Source organism: Nelumbo nucifera, chromosome 4 (genome assembly GCF_055504915.1).
Source record: "Nelumbo nucifera cultivar China Antique chromosome 4, China Antique-T2T, whole genome shotgun sequence".
Taxonomy (NCBI): domain Eukaryota; kingdom Viridiplantae; phylum Streptophyta; class Magnoliopsida; order Proteales; family Nelumbonaceae; genus Nelumbo; species Nelumbo nucifera.
Window position 1 is genome coordinate 47,523,180 of NC_142652.1, and position 27,069 is coordinate 47,550,248.

Consider the following 27,069-nt stretch of genomic DNA (forward strand, 5'->3'; position numbering starts at 1 on the left):
ACTGGTGCGGAACAAAATGATTGGTGCCACAGCTGGTAATGCTGATGAAAGGACTGATCTTAGCCCAAAAAAGTCAATCCTTGCTGGGTCGAAAGGTGGAATTTTTGAATCAATCTTGAGTCAGCCAAAACAATCAATATATATATATATATTGCTTTAATCCAAACGTATTTTAAAGAAATTGTAAGTGGACTAGTGGAGAGGCTTGAACCCTGGTCATTTGCTTTAAAATTTAAAGAACTAGTCATCTGTCCACCACATTCAAGTATGATATCATATATATATTTTTTGAGAAAAAGTTAACGATATCATATATATATATATATTGATCAGCAACACAGAAATGATTCATTAAATTAAAAGGATGTGTACAACAAGAAGTTGTGGGTAGACAAAACATCCACAGAAACCCCACTAATTACAATACAGACCCAAGCGTAACCCAACAAAGAAATTCATTAGTTACAAACAAGCCCCAAAGGATATCCCATTAACTATAACATAGCCCAGAACATAGATTGCCTTTGAACTCCTTGCTTAGCTAGACCATCAGCTATGCTATTAGCTGATCTCCTAATCCATCTTATGTGAATTTCCATATCTTTAGAAGCCTGCTTAAAGCATCTGAACTCATTTCTTAATCTCTAGATTGCTTCTTCCTCTTTTTTTAGCCACTTTACAACAACTTTTGAGTCCCCTTCAATAATCAACCTGTTAATCCCCTTCCAGTGTTTTAAAAGGCGTGGGAGGCACGCCTCCAAGCAAGGCTCTCCCAAAACGCCCTGAGGTGTATGCCAGAGGCACTGACACCTTTGAGGCGTACGCCTCTTGCGCTTTTTTCATTAGGCGTGCAAGAGGCGTACACCTCATGTGCCTCATGCACATCTGATATAAAAAGACAGAAAAAAAAGAAAAAAGAAAAAAAAAGGAAAGGAAAAGAAAGGGAAGGGAAAGAAAAAGAAAGAGAAGAAAAAAAGAGAAAAGGAAAGGGAAGGGAAGAAAAGATAAGGGAAGAAAAGACCCCCCCCTTTCAACTAATGTTATACATCTTTATTCTTCTTAATATAAAAGATTTTATTAAAAATAAAGAAAAAATGAGATCCCCCCTTCTTGCGTTCTGAACTACGCCTCACGCCTCTAGATAGTGGAACGCCTTGCGTCACGCCTCCGCATTTTAAAATTGTAGGAAACTGTGGACCCCACATTAATGTACTCGTGGGACAGCATAGATTTAATTAATTCTTGATTAGGATTAGCTTTCCTAGTAGGATTAGTTTTAATCTTATCTTATCCTTCCATGTAAAACATTAAGTCCTATTACAATTATGAAAGCATGCATATAAATTCAAAGGGTGGGGCGGCTGTTTAACACAACCAACCACTCTCTTCTCCTAAAACCCTTCCACGAGTTCTTCTTCTCCATCTCTCTTCTTCTCTTCTAATTTTCTTTTATTTTCTGTTCAAATGTGTAGTCTTGTACGACTACTTGGTATCAAAGCTCGGATTAGGGATTCTCATGTGAGTTTGATCCAGTCAACCACATGAGAGTTTCCTAGGGCTGGAAGAATAGAGAAAGCTCTCTTCAGCTGATTCTTGGAGGTTATCTACAGCAGCAGTCCAAAGATTGGATCGTACCTTTGATAACCAGGAAGAATCAGAGGAAGAGAAAAGGATCAAGATCAATCCTTGATCAGTACTGGAGGTGGCGATCTGAATTTTAAAGGATTTCTGTTCGATCAGTACTAGAGGTTGTGATCAGAATTTCAGAGGATTTCTGTTCAAGATCAGAATTTCCCCTTCAAGATCAGAGGATCAAGATCAGTTCTTGATCAAGACTAGAGGTGGCAATCAGAATTTCAGAAGATTTCTGGTTCAAGGTCAGTTTTTTTTTTTTTTCTCTTCAAGACTGAGAGAGAATAAAAATCTCAGAAGTTTTTCATCAGGATCAGAGCTTTTCAGAATTTTCTGGTAAGTTTTTCAATCTTTCTTAAGATCGGCAGCAAGAATACCTTGATATAAGAGGTACGAAAAAAACTCCAGAAGATTTCTGTAGTCCTTTTTAGGGTTTAAGACAAAACCCTCAGGTTTCAGGGCTGTTATTGCTTCAGGACTTGTCTCCTTCGATTTCTTTGCTCTCTGGAAGATCCAGTAGAGTTGTTTCAGTAGGACTGTTACAACAGAACTGTTATTTTTTTTACTGCTATCAGTCTGAATAGGTCGACTATCACAGAAATTAGGGCTTCTTTTACTGCTATTACTTGCTTCAGACCCAGTAGGACGACTGGTACAGTAATTAGGATTTTTTTTTTTTATTGATCATTAATGGAGTTTAAAAGCCAAGGGGAGGGTGTTTTTGGGACAGGTTCAAGTAGCATGTTTGAAAACACCTTCCAGATTACAACTGTAAAGTTTGATGGTTCAAACTATTTAGAATCGGCCCAATCAGCCATGATGGCCATTGGGGGAAGAGGAAACCTGAACTATTTGTTAGGGGATATGAAGGAACCAACTAAGGAGGATCCCACTTATGTTAGGTGGATTCAGGAAAATTATTTGGTGATGACATGGCTGTGCAACTCCATGTAGCCACACATCAGCCGAAATTATTTATGGGCAAAAACATCTAAAGAAATATGGGATGTTTTGAAAGAAACCTACTTTCAGCCCCTTAATGTTGCTAGGGCTTATGAGCTGAAATGGGAAGTTAGAAATCTCAAACAAGGAGAGAAACAAGTCTCTGTTTATTTTTCAACCCTAAAATCTCTGTGGCATGAAATTGACCATCTTGAGACAATAGAATGGGAAAGTCAGAGAGATGCACAGACTTACAGAAGACAAGTTGAAACTAACAGAGTATTTGAGTTCTTGGCTGGTCTAAATTCTGAGTATGATATTATAAGACAACAGCTGTTGACAAGAGAGGGTGTGACTTTGTCTCAAGCCTATTCCCTAGTGCACAGTGAGGAGACTAGGAAAGGTTATGTTGCAGCAGCAACCTTTCGAATCTGCCCTGGTAGCAGTTAAACCCAAGTCTAGGGGAGATAAGGAAAGGGATATGAAGAAAGAGGCTAAGAAGGATCTAATGTGTGAACATTGCAAGAAACCTAGACACACTAAAGACACTTGTTGGAAGTTACATCCACATCTGGTTCCAGCAAAACTCAGAAACAAAAAGGGGAATGCCAATATGGCTGTTAACACTGATAGTGTAGACTCAACAACCTCAAGAGGCACTCCTCTAGACACCCTAGCTGCTGTCCGATCTGCTCTGACACAGTTGGAAAGTGAAGTTAGTGACTCAGTACCATCTCCTCAGCCACCATCAGCTCCTTCAACCTCATCTTTTGCTCAATCAGGTAATCGGGCCTCAGCTTATCATGCTTCAGCTCCAAGTAATACAGAACATTCTTGGATAATAGATTTAGGAGCATCCGACCATATGACTAGCTTGCCATCACTTTTTTCTACCTATCATTTATCTTCTGGCAAAGACAAAGTGTCCATTGTTGATGGATCCCTTGTCCCTATTTCTAGCAGAGGAGACATCAAGTTGTCTGATGCCATTTCCCTATCCTCCCGTCTTGCATGTTCCTAAGCTTAATACTAACTTGCTTTTAGTTAGTAGCATTATAAAAAAACAGAACTGCTCAATAACCTTTTTTCCTGATAGATGTGCTTTTTAGGATATGGAGACAAGGAAGGTGATTGGGACTGTCCGTGAGACGAACGGAATCTACCTACTTGGAGGAAGTGCTCATCAGGAAGATAGTGAAACTAAGAAATCCTTCGTTTCTTAGTCTGTTGATCAGATGATGCTTTGGCATAATAGGGTGGGCCATTTATCCTTTCATTCCTTGAAAAGTTTGTTTCCTAGTTTATTTGAATATGTCCAGATGTCTAGTTTGAAATTTGAGAGTTGTGAGCTTGCAAAACATTGTAGGACAACCTATTCATTAAGTAGTAATAGGAGCAATATTCCTTTTGAAATTGTGCATATTGATGTTTGGGGACCCTATCATACCACTGCCATGGGGGGGTATAGATATTTCCTATTATTTGTTGATGATTATACTCGGTTTTCTGGGGTTTACCTTATGCGTTCTCAAGATGAGGTCCCAGCATTAACCGGAATTTTTCATCAAATGATTTTAATCCAATTTGGGGTCAAAATTAAAATTTTTAGATCCGATAATGCAAAAGAATATTTTGCAAACCCATTAGCCTCCTACTTGCTTGACCCTGGGATTATCCACCAGAGTACCTGCCCACATACACCACAACAGAATGGGGTTGCTGAAAGAAAGAATAGACACATATTGGAGGTAGCTAGAGGCATTATGTTTACCTCAAATGTGCCTATACGTTTCTGGGGGGATGCTGTTCTTACACCAGTATATCTCATCAATCGGATTCCCTCACGGGTTCTTGACATGGAATCTCCATTTACCCTTCTATACCCTGATAAAGAATTGTTCACCATTCCACTTAAAACCTTTGGTTGCACTTGCTTTGTTCAAATCCTTGGTCCTCATCGTTCTAAATTTGATCCTAAGGTTTCCAAATGTATTTTCCTTGGTTATGCACAAACTCAAAAAGAATATTGCTGTTATGAACCTACTTCTGGAAAAAGATTTGTCTCAATGGATGTCACCTTTTTTGAGGATAAACCCTATTATCCACGGGTTTCTCCTTAGGGGGAGAATAATGAGGCTGGGATTAGCACATCAGAAGTTCCTTTACCAATCCCATTAAGTGAAGAAGGGTGTAGTGGGGAAGGTTGTCAAAGGTGCAGGGATGTAAGAGTTTATCACAGACGATGGAGACAGGTTGATTTCGGACATCAGCAGTCCAGGCCAGTCCCAACCCCCTCTGTAGATCTAGATCCCGGTACCACAGTAGCCCCAGTTCCTTCTATAGATCCAGATCCAAGTACCACAGATACTACAGATTAGAGACATCCCGCCATGGAGCCTTTACCTTCATTAGATGATCTTGACCTTCCCATAGCAGTCCGTAAGGGCAAGTGCCGTTGCACCACATCCACAACTCACTGCATTTCTCAGTTCTTGTCCTATGATCATTTGTCTTCCTCCTACAAGTCTTTTCTTGCATCCATTGCGGATATTCCCATTCCCAGAACAATATAGGAAGCATTGGCAGTATCGGAATGGAAAGATGCAATAAAAGTTGAAATGAATGCCCTCATCAGAAACAATACCTGGGAAATAGTTGATCAGCCCAGTGATTTAAAAGGCACGCCTAGGCGCACAGGCGAGGCACATTTTAGGGTAGGTGCCTCGCCCAGGGCCTAGGCGCAGCCCATTCAAAAGGCGCACGCCTGGTGTGCCTTAGCCCAGGCGTGCGCCTTTTAAAAATTTTCCGCTTTTTCCATTTTTTTGAGTCTGGCCGTTGGGCCGGGGGCTCCGTCCCCAGACTCCCATGCCACGCCCCTCGAGGCCAGCTCAAACAAGGCCTTGTTATGGTCTTAAATTCTTAGTTTTCACACAAAAAATAATAATTTTATAGTTTTAATTGCTTACCAAATAGGGGATTCTCGAAGCTCTGGTTAAGACCCTAACATGGCCTTATTTGGGCTTGCCTCGAGGGGCGTGGCACAAAGGCGGCTCGTAGAATTAGGAATGTAATATGTCACATCAGCTACTTGATGCAATTGAGAAAAAAAAGAGATTGTGGGTTTTATATGTTTGATTTCATTTTTAAATTCTCATTTGAATATGCTTTACATATTATATTTATGTATTTTAATTTTAGATAATAGGTTTTTTAAAACATTTATTTTAAAACTTAAGTTTATATTTTTATTAATATTATGTTTTATAATTTTTTGATTTTTTAGTTTTTTTTTAATTTTGCACCTTGCCTAAAAAAGGCGCGTACCTTGCCTTGCGCCTTGCGCTTTTAAAACACTGGATCAACCGAAAGGAAAGAAGCCGGTTGGATGTAGATGGGTATTCACTGTGAAACATAATGCTGATGGTTCTGTTGAAAGGTATAGGGCCCGATTAGTTGCAAAAGGATTTACTCAGACATATTGTATTGACTACTTAGAAACTTTTGCACCAGTAGCAAAGATGACCACTATCAGAGTCCTATTATCTCTTGCAACTAATTACTCTTGGCCATTGTATGAGATGGATGTTAAAAATGCCTTCCTCAATGGAGACTTGCACGAAGAAGTTTACATGTAGTTGCCTCCTGGATTTTATGGTACAGAGATAGGAAAAAAGGTTTGTTGATTGAACAAAGCCTTATATGGACTAAAACATTCCCCCAGAGCTTGGTTTGACAGATTCAGACGAACCCTTGAAAGGTTTGGATATGTGCAGGCCCAGTCAGACAACACCTTGTTTATTAAGAGAGTGGCTTCTTCCCTAACTTTGCTTGCTGTTTATGTGGACGATATTGTAGTAACAGGAAGTGATGCTAGTGAAATTGAGTCTCTTAAGCAATTCCTTCATCAAGAGTTTGAGGTAAAAGATCTGGGGGAATTACGATACTTCTTGGGCATTGAGGAAGTTAGATCCAGGCATGGGATTTTTATTTCTCAACGAAAGTATGTTCTTGATTTGCTAGAAGAAATATGAAAGTTGGGAGTTAAGCTTGTAGGCACACCTATTGAACAAAACCACAGGATTAGTGCAGTGGGAGGAGAGCCTCTTGAAGATAAAGCTATGTTCCAACGGTTAGTTGGAAAACTTCTTTACCTTTGCCTCACACGACTTGGCATCAGTTATGTAGTCAGTGTAGTTAGTCAGTATATGCACTCTCCTATAACTACTCATCTCCTTGCAGGTGAAAGGATATTAGCATATCTGAAGAGGTCCCCAGGCAGAGGCGTTTTGTTAAAGAATAATGACCACATGAAGATAGAAGTCTACATAGATGTTGATTGGGCTGGGTGTGTTGATGATCGAAGATCTACCTCTGGATATTGTGCTTTTGTAGGAGGTAATCTGGTCTCTTGGAAGAGTAAGAAACAAAGTGTAATTTCTCACTCCAATGCTGAAGCTGAATATAGGTCTATGGCAAATGGTGTGGCTGAGATTCTATGGTTAAGATCATTACTTGAGGAATTGGGTATTGTTTATGAGAAATCCCTAATGTTGTACTGTGATAATGTGATAATCAGGTTGCCATTAATATAACTCATAATACAGTACAACACGACCGAACTAAGCATATTGAAGTGGACCGGCACTTTATCAGAGAAAGGGTTACATCTCAAGAAGTATGCCTTCCCTACATCACCTCCGACATGCAACTTGCAGACCTTCTCACCAAGGCTGTTTCAAGGAAGAAGTTAGAAGAAGATCTATGCAAGTTGGGAATGACAAACATCTACTCCCAACTTGAGGGGGAGTGTAGGAAACTGTGGACCCCACATTAATGTACTCGTGGGACAACATAGATCTAATTAAGTTTTGATTAGGATTAGCTTTCTTAGTAGGACTAGTTTTAATCTTATCTTATCTTATCCTACCATGTAAAACATTAAGTCCTATTACAATTATGAAAGCATGTATATAAATTCAAAGGGTGGGGCGGCTGTTAAACACAACCAACTACTCTCTTCTCCTAAAACCCTTCCACGAGTTCTTGTTCTTCATCTCTCTTCTTCTCTTCTCTTCTAATTTTCTTTTATTTTCTGTTCAAATTTGTAGTCTTGTATGACTAATGTTGCGAAATATAGAGGGAGAAAAGAAGAAGATTTTCTTTATTGATAATGTGATTATAAAAACATATTGAGCATACAACTTAAATAAGAAAAGATAGGAGAGACAAACTCCTAGAATCTCTCTCAATCAGGGATTGACTAAATCTTTCCCTTAATTCTAGGATATGACTTTCCTAAATTTATTCAAATCTAATCCTTCCTAAATTTATTCAAATCTGTAATCAATCAAATCAAATCTTTCTAAATTTGCCGCAAATCCTATTTGTCTTAATTTGCCGACACTCCCCCTCAAGTTGGTGCAAAGATATCTGTCATGCCCAACTTGCTAACTTGAAATTCAAATGACTGTCTCAACAAGCCCTTAGTCAAAACATCTGCAACTTGTTGCGTGGTTGGTACAAACGGAGTGCAAATTATTCCTTCTTCAAGCTTCTCCTTTATAAAGTGTCTGTCAATCTCAACATGTTTAGTTTTGTCATGTAGAAGTGAACTTTGCTGATAGCTGCCTTGTTATCACAATACAGTTTCATAGGAAAACTCACTGGTCTCTTAAGATCTGCTAGCACCCTCTTTAGCTAAAGAACCTCGCACACTCCTTGAGCCATTGATCTGAATTCAGCCTCAGCACTACTTCTAGCAAGTACACTTTGCTTCTTGCTTTTCCAAGTAACTAAATTGCCCCAAAGAAATGTGCAGTACCCCGAAGTTGACCTTCTATCAGTGATCGAGCTTGCCCAATCCACATCTCTATACACTTGAACTCCTCTCTTCTCATTTTTTTTGAAGAAGAGTCCTTTTCCTGGTGTGCCTTTTAGATACTTAAGAATTCGATACACAGCTTCAAGATGTTCTTCGTATGGGGAGTGCATAATTGACTCACCATGCTCACAGCGAAGGCAATGTCAAGACATGTATGTGACAAGTAATCAATCTTCCTACCAACCTTTGGTATCTACCAGTATCTAGTGGAACCCCATCTTTAACTTTTCCGAGCTTATCTTTAACTTTTATCGGAGTGTCTGAAGGTTTGCATCCACTCATTCCAGTTTCTTTCAAGAGGTCTAGAATATATTTTTGTTGCGAAACCACAATGCCCTTCTTTGATCTTGCCACTTCCATTCCAAGAAAGTATCTTAGCTGGCCTAAGTCTTTAATCTCGAATTCCTTGGCTAAGCTCTGCTTCAGTCTGCTCATCTCTTCAATATCATCTCCAATCAAGATTATGTCATCAACATAGACAATCAGAACCGAAACCTTGTCTTTGGTGGATCTTTTTGTGAAAAGAGTATGATCAGATTGTCCTTGACTATATCCTTGACTTTTAACGAACTTTGTGAATCTTTCAAACCAGGCTCTGGGAGACTGTTTAAGTCCATATAGAGACTTTTTTAGCTTGCATACCTTAGTTCCAAACTTCTCAGTGAAACCAGGTGGAGGCTCCATATATACTTCTTCCAAGTCTTCATTCAAAAAGGCATTCTTCACATTCAGCTGATTCAGTGGTCAGTCAAGATTAGCTGCAACAGATAAGAGTACTCGAACTATATTTAGTTTCGCCACTGGAGGAAAGGTCTCAGAGTAGTCCACTCCATATGTCTGAATAAAGCCTTTAGCTACTAGGCGAGCCTTGTATCTTTCCAAGGATCGATCTGAGTTGTATTTCAGAGTGAACACCCATTTACAACCAACAACTATCTTTCCATCCGGCAGACCCACTTTCTCCCAAGTAGCATTCTTTTCCAAGGCTCTCATCTCCTCAAAAGCAGATTCTTTCCACTCAGGAACATTTAGAGCCTCCTGGATACTGTTAGGAATGGATACACTAGACACTTGTGAAATAAAGGCACAATATGAAGGTGAAATATTTTTGTAAGATAAAAAATTTGACAGAGGATGTTTTGTACAAGACCTAACACCTTTCCTAAGAGCAATGGGAAGATCAAGCCGACTGGAAGAATTAGAATTACCTGGAGGAATATTTTCAGGGATTTTTGGAGAATTATCATGAATTTCATGATCCACCCTCAGATCAGATTCTTGTTGATGCTGCGGAATAGTGCCTCTCCTTTTCTGTGCTAGATATTCCCTTGAATATACAAGGCCTTTATATTGTTTCGCATGCATCTCTGTTGTTTCAGCTTTTTCATTTTGAGATGGCATCACCAAAGGTTGTTCATTTTCCATATTTAATTCATTTGTTTCCACTAATTTTGTATTTTCTACCTCACTTTCTTTCGGTGACTAGTTGTGAGGAACATCATTATGGACAAATTCAAACATTAAATCAGAACCATCTAAAAAACCATCTTCACTAGTGTTGCTCTCCCCTTGAAGATGGGAGTTGTTGTAGTACGAGGTTCCTTCAAAGAATGTGACATCCATAGTCAAAACTGGATCAAAGCATTTGTAACCTCTCTGATTAGTGGGATAGCCTACAAAAATACATTTATGTGCTTTTGGATCAAGTTTTGAATGTTTAGGATCATGGTTATGAACGAAGGACACACTTCCAAAAATTTTTAATGTTTGTCACTAGCCGAGAGTTTGGAAAACAGTCAATGAAAACCTGTATGGGTGTTTTAAAATCCAAAATTCGTGTAAGCAGTCTGTTAATCAATTAAGTGACTGTTAAAACGGCTTTTCCCCAAAGATACTTAGGAACCTTAGTTTGAAAACTTAGGGCTCTAACAACTTCAAGGAGATGTTTGTTTTTCCTTTCAGCCACCCCTTTTTGTTGAGGTGTATTATTACACGAACTTTGGTGTACAATTCCTTTCTCAGCAAAAAAATTCCCAAACACATTGTTAAAAAATTCCTTTCCATTATCACTTCGAAAAATTTTAATCTGAGTCTGAAATTGTGTTTGAACCATGTTATAGAAATTTTTGAACACAGTTTCAACATCAGATTTCTCTTTTAAAAGGAAAACCCAAGTGACCCTAGTATGATCATCAATAAAAGTAATGAACCAACGTTTTCCAGAAAGAGTTGTTACTCTAGAAGGGCCCCAAACATCACTGTGAATCATGGTAAATGGTTTTGATTTTTTATATGGTTGAGATTGAAAAACAGCACGATGATGTTTTGCTACTTCACAAGATTCACACTTGAAAACTGAATGATTTTTATTCATGAATAACTTGGGAAATAGATGCTTTAAATATTGAAAGCTAGGATGTCCTAATCGATAATGCCATAACAAAACTTCAATGTCATTAGAAACAGAGATAGAACTGAAACAAGTCTGTCGGTCTTGCCTTCCCAAGGTTGATCCTTTATTAAAGAGGTAGAGGCCACCATCTTGTTTAGCACCCCCAATCATCTTCCCCGAGGTTAAATCCTAAAATTCACAACAAGAAGACCAAAAATTAACTCGACAATTATGATCAAGGGTTAGTTTGCTGACTGATAAGAGATTGTATGATATGTTAGGAACATGCAGAACATCTTTGAGGTTTAGAGAAGGAGAAATAGATACAGTTCCTTTCCCAACAACAGTAGTAAAGGAACCATCTACAATCTTAACCTTTTGACTCCCTGCACAGGGTGTATATGAAGAAAAGAATTGCGAAATGCCGGTCATATGATCAGTGGCACCTGAATCTAGTATCTAGGAGCCATTAGATTTGGTACAAGCAATGGCTGTAGTAAAAAAATTACCTGACTGAGCTAGAGAACAGGATGGGTTAGAATTTCTTAACGATTGAGATTGAAACATTTTATATAAGTGCTCTATTTGTTCCTTTGTGAAAGGAAGAGACTCTGAGGATGATTGCTGCCCTGGATCTGAGCTGCTTACTTGAAGTGCGCGGACATCTCCCCCTGACTTGTTGTCACTGCCAGATTTTTTCTTCCAACCTGCCGATTTCCCGTGCAGCTTCCAGCAGGTTTCCCGAGTATGCCATGGCTTTCTAGAATGATCACACCAAGGCCTCTGCTTTCCTCCTCGTTTATCTCCGTCTAAGTCTGCACCTCGGGCCACAAGAGCGGACCCTTCATTCTCTGTTTTTGTTTCACTAACATTCTTCAACATCACTTGCCGCCGTGCTTCTTCTCTATGCACTTCTGGAAAAACTTCTCTTATAGTAGGTAAGGGCTTTCGTCCTAAGATACGTCCCCGAACCTCATCGAGTTCTTTGTTCAAACCAGCCAAGAAAACAAAAACCCAGACTCTTTCTATCTTCTTTTTGTAATGAGCACCGTCACTGGGACTTTCCCATTCTTCTTCTTCAAATAAATCCGACTCCTGCCAAACAGCCATCATCTCATTGTAATAAGCTGTTAGTTCGCGTTCACCTTGCTGCATCTTCCACATTTGGGTATTCAGTTTGAACAGTTGTGAATGATTGTCCAAATCTGAATAGGTTTCCCTAACAGCTTCCCACACATCGCGAGCCATCGGCAGAAACATGAATGGTTTTCCAATCACCAGATCCATAGAGTTGATCAACCAGGCGGTAGCCATCGAATTTTCAGAACGCTATTGCCTGCACTTTGGATCATCAGTGGTTTTACCATGTTGTGAAATATAGAGGGAGAAAAGAAGAAGATTTTCTTTATTGATAATGTGATTATAAAAACATATTGAGCATACAACTTAAATAAGAAAAGATAGGAGAGACAAACTCCTAGAATCTCTCTCAATCAGGGATTGACTAAATCTTTCCCTTAATTCTAGGATATGACTTTCCTAATAATATTCAAATCTAATCCTTCCTAAATTTATTAAAATCTGTAATCAATCAAATCAAATCTTTCTAAATTTGCCGCAAATCCTATCTTTTTTAATTTGCCGACAACTACTAAAACATTGTCCCCTTAAATATTATATATAGTATTTATGTAACGTGCAGAACATATATTTATATGCCCCATCATGATGGTTCAACCAAGGCTGAATCTTTGACCCTTTAACCTCTCCTTTTTCTGGTTGTATGCCTGGTTCAGTTCTCTGAACATTGGTTTCAGTGGGGCATACCTAAAACTTTTTGGACCCCCAATACCAAGTGTCTTGATTACTTGGTATTGGAGAAAACCATAGATTGAGTTTTGAGCACTGCAACTATAATTGGCCATTGACTAGATCTCTGACAGCTGATATTGCCAGGCTTTATGATCTGTTGCTTAATTAGATGAAGTAAACCCTTGATTGGGATCAAACATGGTTTTAGAAGGCTTTTGGTGTAAGTTTCATGGTTCTTTCGTGCTGTTACACACTTACACTATTTTTTATGGATTTTTCTTGGTGAAAATCAGGAAAATTACAAATTTGAGTCTGTTTGACTTGGTGTAATCCATCAATGACCTGTTGATAGGTTGAAGAATTTTCTTTTCTTTCTTTTTTTTTTCTTATGAATATGTTGTTTTTTTATGTTCTAATACAAAATTTATACTTATGTTATAATGATTATAGATTATTACTAGTGAAAGATGGTTGCTGGTTTCTATGGAATCTAGGTGACACCTAGGCGCCCAATTAGGTGACATGGTTTTTTATTTAAAAACCACTTAGGATTCGTGGTTTTTATTTAAAAAATTTCATCCCATAGGTGATGCCTACGTCCCCAATTAGGTGATGTGGTGACAAAGCACCCCCTGTCTCCTGGCCTCACATTGGTACCTTGAGAACTGACATCTTTTTTAAGCTTAGCTTGAAGTTTGTCCTGTGAGAAAATGTCTCATTCTTAACTCAATTCCAAGCTTCATTGTAATGCCAAATTAATGTAGGACAAAAAGGACGCCTTCTAGGATGAACATGGTGAGTGAAGAGAATAGGAAGTTATGAGCACATGAAAGAATGAATGTGGATTGTGTAGATGAAGGCATTCAGGAGGGAGGAGGTGGAGACCCATTAGGTAACCAATGGGGACACTCAAATAAGGACCTCTAAATAACTCTTTACTAATCCTACTGGCACCAACTTATTGCAATGACAATAGGAATTTCTAAAATTAGTAACCAAAAATTTACTATAAATCATTGTTATGCGAAATGTTGTAAATAGTAAGTTTGTAAGTAGCCGTAATTAGTAAATTTGGCTTTTACTGTCAACAGTTAATGTCTAGAAGACTTACATTGTTATTCCTAGGACACCAACATACTAGGAAATGTATTTGAAAATATTTAAAATTGCTAAAAACCATTTAATGACAAGTTGGTCGGAAACTGATCCCTTTCTGTATGGATTCTTTCCACGCTTCAATATTTGGGTAATGGCCCTAGGTTTAAAGGAACACGGATGCTTTCATGTGGCTATTATTGTTTCTTTTGGCCTTATATCTAATTGATTTTCATCCCATGGTTTTTACTCTATTACTCCTATGACACTATTTGAGCCAGTGAGCTAAGTGCTTTAACGAATTAATTCTATTTATTTGTTTCTTATGAACTCAAATGCTAACCTTCTTTTTTTTTCTTCATTAATGTTGCATTTGACATTTCCCTGTTGGTTTTGTATTCTTTAAGAAAAACATTTGTTTATTGATTTTATTTAATCATTTTTAGGCACGTGAAAAGTTCACTTCATTGAAGAAAGGCACACGATTAGATATTGTTGCTGAACTAGAAGAGGTATGCTCCTGTTTTTATCTCAGTCTCATTTGTTGACTATGACCTCTGAAGCTAGAGTTGGTTTTTCTTTAGAGGAAATTGTTGTACTAGACATACAAAGCCCTTAATGGAAAATATCTTCTCCTTCTTGTTTTACCTGTTGCTCATTTATTTCTGTATACTTGTAAGTCTGTAAATCCATTTAAATTTGTTTAAGTGGATTGTCATCTCTTGTACATCTTAGTGTTATGTGTAGTTTGGTGACTGATCACGGTCATTTTATGTGTTTGTGGGTTGTATGATACAAATCCACACCAACCTGAAAAGAAATGAAACAACTAAATTATATAAACCTGAACCAACCCGATATAGGCTCGTTGGAAGGTAAGTATCAGCTGATACAACCCAATACATTGCAAAATTTTAAACCTTTCCTGTCTCTGTGGTCATTTTACGTGTTTTGGAGTCCACCCTAATTAGCTTGATTTCTTCTAATGATAGTTTAGTTAGGTTTAGAATTTTAGCCATTGGTTAATTCATTTAGGACTTGTGTTTTCTTATGATAGAAGCAACTTTTTAATTTTGCATTTCATAGGTTTATTAGGACTGGCCATTCCTGTAGTGTTGATATGTGTAAAGCACAAAATGTGGAGGGATGAATGAATGGACTTTATTTGATACTGTAGAGCTTATGCTGCATGTCGTGAGTGATTCCTATTCCCTAGACTGATTTGTAGGCACCCCATCGACTGATTTGAGGTTTGGTCTCTCTTCTTTTTCTTTCTATTTTCTTTTTTATCTTTTAAGAAGCCATTATAGTTACAGCTATCAACATCTATAATTTCTTCATCAAAAGGTCTTCATTCAATGCTCTCAAAGAACTATAACTGATTTAGGTAAATTTTTTCTTTATTTTCAGGTACACTCGAACTTTATCACTCTAACAATTTTTGTCTTTTTTGTAACTATCTTCATTTGCTCCCATATTTGGATGCCCCCCGTAGATCGTGGAAACACTCTTTCCATCCAAATTTCATTCCAAAATTCCACCTAAAATCATGATTTCCATAAATTTTGAGTTTTTTTTATAATTTCAATATTTTTAATTAAACTAAAACCTTTTCTCATTCCAACCATTTTTGTGTTTTTCTTTTTTGTATCTTTCATTGCTCCCATATGTTGATGCTCTCCATAGATATTGATAATCCTTCATCCATCCAAATTTCATACCTTTTGTGTAAGAAATACACCAAACCTAACCAAACTTGGTTGTCTTCCACAAATATCAATTATAATCCTCCCTATGAAATTTCATTGAAAAATTCCTCTTCTAGACCTAGTTTCCTTATCTGATGCTTTCCATTTTGTCAAGCTGTATTTGATATTACATGGTACAGATCGCAGGGAATCAGGAGTGAGGACAGAGAAGGGTGCATGTAGTATCATGGAGAGCCTATGGGTCTGTGTGGTATCTCAACTACTGTCATTGGTCACTATCTCAAGATAAATATGTATTTTTGTAGTTAGGCCCTGAGACCTTTCTTTATCTTTAGCATGAATATCACCCTGAACCTGTCCTAACCCTATGATGTTCATTCTTAATTCATTCAATCCCTATATTAAGTTTGGTATCGGATCTGTCAGTCCTACATTAAGTGGTACCAAAGCAAGTGGTTCATTTCTAACTATTAAAATACAGTATAAATGTGATAGCAGGAAGCTGCTCAAAACAAGGGGATCACATCATATAGTCAATGCTGCACTCTCTTAGAGAAACAAAGATTTTAAAACAATCCCTATTTCAGCCTATTTATCCTTTTTAGATTTTTTTTTTTTTTTTTTTGTGGTTGACTAGTCAGAACCTAGTATGTATATTGCTTAGGAAGGCCAAACGACCAGTCATCACTTCACCTCATTAATAACTTTGCTTAATATGGTTTGGCCCAGATAACTAGCCATTGCATTATTAAAAAAACTCAAAGTACAGAGAAGGAAGTAATTAGAATAGCAGAGATCTTAGGATGTGAAGTCAAAGTCTAACCCCTGGAGTATTTAGTACTCCTCTTCGGTAGAAAAATCTGTGTTGTGGGCATAAATTTGCAAGAGGAGAAAATAATTAGAATGGCAGAGATCTTATGATGTGAAGTCAAAGACTGGCCCCTGCAGTATTTAGGACAGTCAGAAAGCTTCTAGAAACTAGTGGTGGAAAGGTTTCCTAAGAAACTAGCACTTTGGGAAAGAAATTACATTTCAATGGAGAGAGAATAACTTTAACCAAGGCCACCACGGCTAATCATCCTGTTTATTTTCTATCCATGTTCCGTATCCCTGTTAAGATAGCTGGGCAATTAGAAAAGTTTATGGGGGACTTGTTATGGGAACCTGGGGATGAAAAGAAAGACAACTTAGTGAAATGGGAACAGGTTAGTAGGTCTAAAGAGAAGGGAGGGCTTGGGATAGGTAACATAGTCTAGAAGAACATAGCTCTCCTAGGAAAATGGCTGTGGAGATTTCCATTAGAAAAAGAATGGCTTTGGCATAGGGTAATTGAAAGTATACATGGATGATCAGAGAATGGCCAGGATGCAAAGGCAGCCCCAATGCAACTTCATCCTCTCCTTGGAAATCAATATATGTGGTATCCTTTGTTTCTTAACTATATTCAGTTTGATGTGGAGAATGGGCTAAGAGTCTTATTTTAGGTGGACCTTTGGGTAGGTGAAAGTCCACTTAATGTCCAATTTCCTATGCTCTATGCACTCCCCAACTACAAGGCTGAACCCATTGCTAAGTTTATGGTTTTATCCTCCTTGGGGTTAAATTGGGACTTTGGATTCAGAAGGGGCCTTCAGGAAGTGGAGTTTGATTCTCATCCTTATTTTGGCTAGGCTTGATTCATTCTTTTTGGGCCAAAATATAGAGGACACTAGGGTTTGGTCATTTTCTTTGGATTGTTTGTTTACTTGTGGTTCTTTCTTTAATATTTTAATTCAGCCTACTACAATGGGGGCGAACTTCTCAGTGAAAGAAATTTAGAGTTGGCCAATTCCTCCTAAAATTCAGGCCCTTTCTTGGGAGGTTTTCCTTGGCAAGATAAACACTTGTTACTTGCTGCATAAAAGAAAGCCAAACAAATGGCTTCCCCTCATTTGTGAGTCCTTTCAAACGAAGTGGTGAATCTTTTTGCCATATCTTTATTTCTTGCTCTTTTGTGCATTGTATTTGGGAGCATCTTTGTTCTCTCTCTAGGTGCAGGTGGTTCCCCCTTGGGATGTTGTGGGTCTCTTTGATCCAAACTTCTTGAGATAACTAAAGAAAAGAGGAAAGGTTTTGTGGAAAGCAGCAAGGGTGGCTTTGATTTGAAGCATATGGGAATAGAAGAATGGAAGGATATTCAATGAGAAGAGTAGGTCCAGAATGGAAGTCTTGGATACAATAAAAATAAAAGTTACACATTGGGTGAAGACCTTGGAAACCTTTTTAGTCTTCTCACTGAATGACATTTCGTGAACTTGGAAGGAAGTGGCACTTCTGCTTCAAGAAAGGAAAAAAATAATCATGGAATGGTGGCTTCTGGCACTAACATTATAAAACTTAACTTCGATGGAAGTTTTTTAGGCAATCAAGGTGTGGCTGGGTTAGGAGGGGTCTTCCGTGACTCAGAGGGCAAGGTTCTAGCTTTATTTTCAGGATCTATTGAGCATGGTGATTCACTGACGGCAAGGTTCTAGCCCTACTCCATTGTGTAAGGTTTGCAAAGCAATTTGGGTTCCATCAATTGGAGGTGGAAGGGGATTCTGAAGTGGTCATTTCCTGGGTAAGTTGTAATACCCAAATCCCATGGACCTAGAGACACACCTTTTGGGAGATTGTAAGTATAACAAAGGAGCTAACTGTCACTTTTAAATGGGTGAGAACTGCTAATGGGATGGTGGATACTCTAGCTAAACAAGGGGCTTTTGGGCAAAATTGTTATTTTTTTGTTTGTTTGGGGTGGAGAATATGCCACCTTGATGTAATTTCAAAATTTCCTTAATAAAATTCCTCTTGCTGATAAAAAAATTCAAAGTACAGACTATTTGTTTTTGTATGGGATCCACAATACTCTAAGTAGAGTGCTTTTTGAACATAGATAGAATTGTTGAATTTTCTCAATTTGTCAATTCTATTTAATAACTCAATTGCTTAGCCCTGAGTGAGGGATGATTATTTTATTTATGTGGATTGACAAAACTCAGACCGCACTATTTGTATTTTATACAGGATTTACAAAACTCGAAGTCATCATTTGAGAGATGCCGCTTCAATCTAGTATGCCTGATATTTATTTTCTATCACTTGTTTTTACTTCAATGGTGCAATTTTTTACATAAATTGATTGGGTTTCTAAGAATCTACTCTCTGGTTCCAAGGAGTTCAGGTAAATGCCCTCACAAATGTTGAAGCCAAAAAGAAGTACTTGTTCCTGGAATCCTTAAGTGCAATTATGGATGCCCATCTAAGATATTTTAAGCTGGTATGTTTTCAAGTGTCTCAACAACGATGTGGTCCCTATCAAATGGTTGTTATTTCAACACAATTGGACTAAAACAGTTTGTTTCTTTTAGGGATATGGCCTATTGAGCCAGATGGAGCCTTTTATTCACCAGGTAAAACAATGCTACTATTGATTTCTATAAACCTTCCAAAGCAAAGCATCATACACATGATAACTGATACAGGCACATACACCTAGGGGTGTCCATAAAAAACCGAAAAACCGAACCGGACCGAGAAAACCGAACCGCAAAATGCGGTTAACTGAATCGATCGGTTCGGGATTTTTGAAAAACCGAAGGACTGGTTCAGTTTTCAGTTAACCTACAAAAAAACCGACGGTTAACCGAACCGGCCGGTATATTTTTAATATATGTCACATATTTCCTATGTATTATATATAAATATATATTCATTGTATATATAAATATATACTTATATTTATAATGATCTATTTATAAATATATTATATATATTATATATTTTTCAAGTATTTATAATATATTATATATCATTTATTTATTATATAATATTATACATATATTTGTATAATATATATTATAAATATAAAAAACCAAAAAACCGAACTGGTCAAAAATTGAAACCGGTGGCATCGGTTCGGTTTCGGTTTGGAGAATTGGAAAAATCAGTACCACCGGTTCGGTTTAGAAAAAAATGCTATGGTTCGGTTAACCGAACCGTGGACACTCCTACATACACCCACACAGAGAAAAAAAGAAAGTTAAAAAGAATCCTATTGCCTTGAGGACTTTGGCAGGTAGGGTGAGCATGGATTAAATTACTTGTGTATTGACTGAAATTAAAATTTGGTGTGAATAGAAGAGAATATAGAGTAACAGAGATAAAGGGAGAGAATTGATTGGAGGGGTATAGGATGATGAGGCGTGCAACCTCCTTTCACTATTTGTAATATCTCACTAGCAGGGACTCATGTGATGCACAGGATTTATCAAGGGAATGTGAAATAACCAAAACTTATAACAGAGGAAGGAATGCAATGTTGTTTAGAATAATTAAATCTTTATTTTACTAATTTGTTACAAAAATGATTTACTAATTTAGTAAATTGAATTAACTATATTAATGATTTTAACAAAAATAACAAATTATTGCTAAATACTTTATAAATTAATAATTTTTTTTTCATGTTTTCTATTTGTGTTCTATTTTATTTATTTTACTTTTGATTAAATGTTACAATTTTTTGTAAATACCACTTAAATATTTAAAACACTTAAATATTAATAAATATATAAAATTAGGCTATAGTCATAATTAAATTAATCTATTGTTAACTTTTTAAGTTGTAATTAAATTAATGTAAGCCTGAACTCAAGGTTTAAGACTTTGGTTTAGGATTGGATTGATCCTCATCCTGACCTAACCCACCCAAGTTGCACACACTGTGACATTCGTAATTGGACTGAACCAAACCGAGTCCAACCCATGTATACATTATTTTTGGGTTTTTTTATTAACTATTTTAGATAATATTGAAGTCAAAAGAGCCAAGGGATGGGCTACCCCCATTATGTAGCCTAATGAACCAAAAAAAATAATAAAATCTTGGGCCAAATTTTGATAGTGTATTAACAGTTTTTAAGCTTGCTTGGCCTAGGACATGGACAAGCTTGTTCATGTTAATTATAACACTGATTTTTTTTACAAATTAAATTTTTATTTAATTTTAGTCTATTTAAAAATTATATAACATTTATATATATTAATATGAAATTTGTTATCTAAATATTATATAATAATATTTACCATATAGGCATATAACTTCCAGGTTGAGCTTAGGGTTACTTAGCTTGGGCCTTATCTACTAGTGTTGTCATTGTACTTCGAAAGTTCATTACCCTACTAGACTTAGAATTTGGTTATCCCATATTTGGATATTAGAACTTGCATCTGATTAATAGTTTTATTGGATGTGGGTTTAACCCCATCCAATTTGATTAAAATCCATCTCTAATAAAAATTATTATTTTATCTATATGTAGTATAATTATGTATACATATAGATATTATGTGTAATTATATAAAGTTTATAATTAATAAATTTAATATTTTTTATTTATATGCATTTATTACACATATACACTTTAAAATTCGAAATGTGTGGGCTTGGTGCATATCTGAGCTAGGCCTAGCTCACAAGAAAATAGTTACTTGAGCCTGAAAAATTTATAGGTCTAGCCGAGTTGGGCTAAGTTATAAATGATTTGTTACTTTTTATTATTAATTTTAATTATCCTATTTGTTGAAGATTAATTAGTTTTATGATGTTTTTCTAAGTAGATGTTTATGTTAGTTGTTAGATAGGAGGTGGGGACCACAGCAGTTATGTGAGTCCAAATTTTATTATGTTTTTTGAAGGTTACATATGCTGTTTTATGTTTTGCCGCCTTATGAGGGCATAGTTGTCTTTGTACTGTTCTATTATTTTAGTATAAATAATAAGTGAGGGGGGCGGCCAGTATTATTGCTCTCTTCTCTTTCAAACTCTCTTCTTCTCTTCTTCTCCCTATCTCTTCCTTCTCTCTTCAAGAAACTACTTTCTTTCATATTTTTTAATTCAGCAGATTTCTACTCTATTAATACTAAATTTTATTAATTTCTTAGTTTTTAATAGTTTATAGATAAACTTGCTAAAATTTAGTTTTTTATTAACTTTAGTAATTTTTTATTAATTTTATATCCATACTACATGCACTATGTGTGGGCTTGGTGTAGATTTGACATTTGAGCTAGACCTAACTTAGAAGAAAATAGTTGCTTGAGCCTAGAAGTTTGTAGGTTAAGTTGGGTTAGGCTAAGTGATATATAATCATCTTTAAGTAGGAGTCTTATGACATTTTTAATTGGGTCATTATTAGTTTTATTATTTTAATTAATTTTTATATGGAATGCAAATGGTTTATTTTATTTTATTTTCATAATTTTTTTTACTTTTTACTATTAATTTGAACTATCCTATTAGGTTTCAAATTATATATAGATTACTATTATTATTATTATTTGTATTATTATTATTTCTATGGTATGTGTTAAAATATGTAGTATTGTGTATGACACGTTATGGGTTTCCAGACGAACTAGAAGTGTTTTCGAAAATGGGTCAAAACAGACCCGTTTAGCTCATCTTCTTCACCAAATTGATAAAATGGGTTCTACATTTTAAATTTTCATTAATTAATTTATTTTTATATCATTTTTAATGGATCCTCTATTTTCTATAAGTCTCTTATGTAGCATGTGCACTATGCACAGTAAAGGTCTCCACTCATAAAAATTATTAATTTTTACAATATTATTAATTAATTAAAAATGCATTAATACAAAGTTATCTAATAAAATAAAAAGAATAAATAAAACAAAATGCAACATTAGAACACGGATTCTATGTGCATTATATCGAACCCATGTTTAAATGATAATATTATTAAAACTATCAATTAATATTTTTTTTATTTGAACTTATTTTTATTAGTGTTTATTAAGTTTGATTTTTAAGTGGAATTGAAATGTTTTTAATTAAAATTTTAATGAAACCAAAGATAAATCTATTTGAACTTTTACTAAGTTTTGTTAATAGTATTGTTTTTAAGTGAAGTTTAGTGGATTTTTATATTAATAATTTTTTAAAATAATAGTTTTATTTTTGTAGTATGTGCACCATGCACAGTAAAGGTCTCAACTCATAAAAATTATTAATTAAATTAAAATGCATTAATACAAAGTTATCTAATAAAATAAAAAGAATAAACAAAACAAAATTAAACATTAGAATGTATATGCAATATATCAAACCCATGTTTTTAATTAAAATTTTAAGAATGTATTTTAATTTTTATCAAGTTTTGTTAATAGTTATTATTTTTAAGTGAAAGTTTAGTGGATTTAATTTTTTTAAATATATATTTTTTTATTTTTGTTTTGATGTTTAACCTCAGCCTGTTTAGATTATTTGATTTATTAATATTTTAATTACTTTATTCTGTTGTATTACTATTCTCACTCTCATTCTCTCTATTTATCTCTCTCTCTTAAATGTATTTCTTAAATGTAATAATAACATGCATTGAAATAAGAGGCTTTGGAAACCCAAAGGTCTTTCTCTCTCTCCCTCTCTCTTCATAATTGTGTAAATCTTTATTGATCCAATCAAAATTGGCATTGATTACTATTTTATATTTTTAAAATAAAAGAAAATAAGAAAAATGCAAAAAAGGAGAAAATAGATAAATAGCTTTTCTGAAAATAGAGGCATGCTGACATGGCATGTCTTGTTTTATTTTATACATACATACATAAAATAACTAGAACACCCGCTCACAATTAAAGTCCAGTTTGCAACTTTAATAATTCTCCAAACAGTCTACTAGTCCAATATTTGCATGGACTATTAGCCAAAAGAAAAAAGAGGGCTCTGATTTCAACCTGGGTATAAGAGAAATTAAAAGTTAGTGAGGATTGAAAAAATGGAGCAGAGAGAGAGAGAGAGAATCAATTGGTGGGGAGAATGATGAGGTCTGCTGCACCTTGGTTGTGCAAGTCTCCTTTATTATACTTTTTTGGTATTAAACATAATTGACAATTTCATTGATAATATAAAGTTGTACATCCATGGGATGATGAGAGATAACCATTCAAAATATAAAAAAACAAAAAATACAACAATTCAGCCCAATGACTGTTGAATGATAACCAAAATCCATCCCCAAGAGAATCTTTTGACATCCCATATAACTCTGGTAAAATCAAGATCCATTCCAAAATTCTTTTCCATTGGAAAAGGCAATTTGATCCCTTTGACTTGACTAATCTTCAAAAATTATTCAATTCCTCTCCTTCAATATTTCCCAGAAAATAGCAAAAGTAACACAGATTTAAGTAATTTGTGCTTCCTATGTCCTTTTGGTATGGGCCAACAAGCAAATATATCTTTTGGTCTTGGTGCCCACATAGTCAATGGGTCGGGTCTGGTTTGGGACTGGGTGGATCTTTCCTGAATTGATAAGAAATAAGGCTGTTCTGGTCGCAAACCACACTCTCAGGAATATAATTTCAGATCCAACACCAAACTGATTGTTAATCAGGCAAATTGGGTCTGGTCCGATAGGACTGATTATGATTTACATCTACAATCACCTGTAAAATAGCAATGACACTATCTTCTCTCCTCAGTTGCAATTAGCCAAAGCCAGAAAATAAAACAATGAGCAGAATTCCTGGTTCTTGATTCATAGATTAAAAAGAGAAAAAGTAATAGCAAAATATAGGCCAACTTGATTAAAAAGAGAAAGCTAACCTGATACAATAACCAGTTGAATAGCAGAGATGGTTACCATAGAGCTTTGGTTGAACGGATCGATGAACATAGTTACTAGGTAGCTGATTTTGGCATGATGGCGTCTGCTGCATCTCATGACCTCAATCTCAAATCTCAGATTTACCCTCAGTTTATTCAACATAGATTCAGAGAAGAGAAAAGAAATATTGGAACCATGACTCGATTAGGGTTTTTTCTCATTTTTGTGTTCTATTGTTGTTTTTCTCAAACTCTCATTCTCACTTCATTTTGACATTGTGGTGCTGCACCAGTGTGCCAATGTACCTCTCAGTTCTTTCAACAGGAGATGGAGAAGAGAGTCAAGAGATGGAGATGAAAAGAATTGGTTAAGGCCTTTTGTTTCATGGTTCATAATGACCAAAATATAAGTGCAATACAGTTTCCTCCTCGCCTAAGCATAAAAAACATCTTCCCACCATTTGAGTTCCCGTACTTTTAATTTGATCCTGTTAGTGGTGTTAGTGAAGGGGTATTTCAGTCTTTGTACTTGTTGAGAATGCTGATGTGTACTGTTATGTTAGTTCGAGTGCCTCTTACTTAAAGAAGGGCACTCAAGTCTTTTTCAATAAGTCAATAATATAATAATAGGTCTGGCCGAATCAAGGGATTAACTTTTTTTCCCTAATTCGAACCAGCCTTTCTCTCTTTTCTCTCTTCTCTCTTTTCTTCTTTCCTCTCCTACTTCTTGCTGTCTACTTTACTCTACAGTCAACGAACAAGACAGAATTCTATGGCAGGTCAAACTTCAACATGGTATCAGAGCTAGGTTCACCAAATCAGACTTGCTAGAATTCTGCCTTCTGCGCATTCGAATTAGGGTTTCACTTGGGGTTTTCAGTTGTGAGTTGGAGACTGGGAAAAGGGCTGAAAAGGAGTGATCGCCCTCTTCCCTAGGAGGTCTCTATGCCTCCGATTGTGTCGTTGGTGATTGGTTGCTGTGGTTTCTAAGCCCTAGTTAGGGCTGGTACGTGTGGTGCAGTGGTGTCTCAGCCCTTCGTATGGTTGGCCTTCAGGCGATGAGGTAAAGTTTTTTTTTTTATATATTTTTTTTTTGTTATGGAATACATGAGAGGTGTAGTACAGTTCGCATGATGGGTTCTCAGATTGCAGTATGCTAGGGTTTATGCTAGGGTTTATTCTGGTTTGTGTGTGATTCGAATGGCAATAGTGTCTACTTAATGGTGAAGCTTCCTATAGTTGTGGATTAATGTTGGTGGTGTTACAAGTGTGGTTTTCAGCTTTTGATATCGCTGAAATCAGTGTGTAGACCTCGGTGAGTAGGGGTTGTGGTGTTGTAGTTTTCAACATTTAATACTGCTGAAATCAGTGTACAGACTTCGGTGAGTAGGGTTTGTGGTGTTGCAGTTCTCAGCTGTTGAAATCAGTGTGCAGATTTCGATGAAGTGTCTGTGTGTAGTGTGCAGTGTGTAGTGCTCCTAATTCAGTGCTCAGAATTAAGGGAGTTCGGCAATGGCAGATAACAGTGATAGTAAACCTAGTGTCATGATATCTACTGACTACCTGAATGTCCAAATGACCTCCATTAAACTGAATGGAGAGAATTATGTCCCTTGGGCCAAGTCTGTAGAGGTTTTTCTGAAGGCGAAGAAGAAAGTGAAGCATATAAGAGAGGAGAAACCCCCCGCTAATTCTCAGGAGTATGAAGACTGGGAACAGGAAGATGCACAGATCATTACATGGTTGTGGAACAGTATGGAACCCAAAATCAGTGTGAACTTCATGTTTCTTGACACAGCCAAAGAGGTGCGGGATCATGCCAAGAAACTGTATTCAGGTCAGGATAATACCACTAGGGTATATCAACTGTATCAGGAATACTTCAATCTGCAACAGGGAAATCAGAGCCTTGAGGAGTACTATGCCAATGTGAGGAATATCCGTAATGAGTTAAATGTCTATCATCCTCTCACTTCAGATGTCAAAGTTCAACAGCAACAGCGAGAGCAGCTTGATGTAACACGGTTTCTGGTGGGGCTGAAGTCTGAGTATGAACCAGTACGAGCCCAGATACTAGGGGAATCTGCTCTTCCATCTTTAGAGGAGGTGTTTGCTCGTCTTCGGAGGGCTTCCATTGGATCTATGGACTCTAATGTCTCCGATAAATCAGCATTTGCAGTGTCAAGAGGCCGAGGTGGCAGAAGTGGGACTCGAGGAACCCAGCCTGGCAGGAGTGGTAGTGGTGGATCTACACATATCCATGGTGGTGGTCGTACTGGAGGCAGAGATTCAGGGGGAGCTCGTGGTAGAGGACGTGGCTCGGGTCCACGGAAGTGTACTCACTGTGGTTTGGATGGACATACCATTAACTACTGCTATGACTTACATGGTCCTCCCTCGACGTGGGCCAACCATGCCATGACTAGTGACACCAGTTTCAGCCCTACACAGGAGAAACGGTCAGCTGACCCGATGCCTTCTACTCCCTCAGATGGTCCAGGCAAGGAGATGGTGAGTGTTCCTCGTGATGAGTATGAGAGGTTTGTTCAATCCAAGTCGCAGCAGAACACAGCTTCCTTTGCACACTCAGGTATGGCTTGTTTGGCATCCACACCCAACCCCTGGATTATTGACTCTGGAGCCTCCGATCACATGACGGGAGCTCCAGGTGTGTTTTCATCTCTCACTCATTGCTCAACATCACAATCTGTTACCCTTGCTAATGGCTCCACGTCATCTATCTGTGGTGTTGGTAATGTTGACCTAGACCCTGTATCCCTATCCTCTGTTTTATATGTACCTAAGCTTCCATTTAATCTTATGTCTGTTAGTAAGCTGACCAAGTCACTTAAGTGCTCCATCACTTTTTACCCTTCTATGTGTGTTTTTCAGGATCTCAAGACGGGGATGAAGATTGGTGGAGGGCATGAAGCCGGTGGACTGTATTATCTTG

General features: G+C 36.7%; 1 protein-coding gene across 6 annotated transcripts in view; it reads left to right on the forward strand.

Moving 5' to 3' along the window:
- Positions 1 to 27,069, forward strand: part of LOC104611806 (ADP-ribosylation factor GTPase-activating protein AGD4-like) — a 110,695-nt gene that overhangs the window by 26,483 nt on the left and 57,143 nt on the right. For all 6 annotated transcript variants that reach the window (XM_010279032.3, XM_010279030.3, XM_088902903.1 and 3 more), the window contains 4 exons: positions 14,201 to 14,266; positions 18,509 to 18,556; positions 18,666 to 18,761; positions 18,853 to 18,894. In XM_010279032.3, coding sequence (XP_010277334.1) covers positions 14,201 to 14,266; positions 18,509 to 18,556; positions 18,666 to 18,761; positions 18,853 to 18,894 — 252 coding nt within the window. The remainder of the gene's footprint in view (positions 1 to 14,200; positions 14,267 to 18,508; positions 18,557 to 18,665; positions 18,762 to 18,852; positions 18,895 to 27,069) is intronic.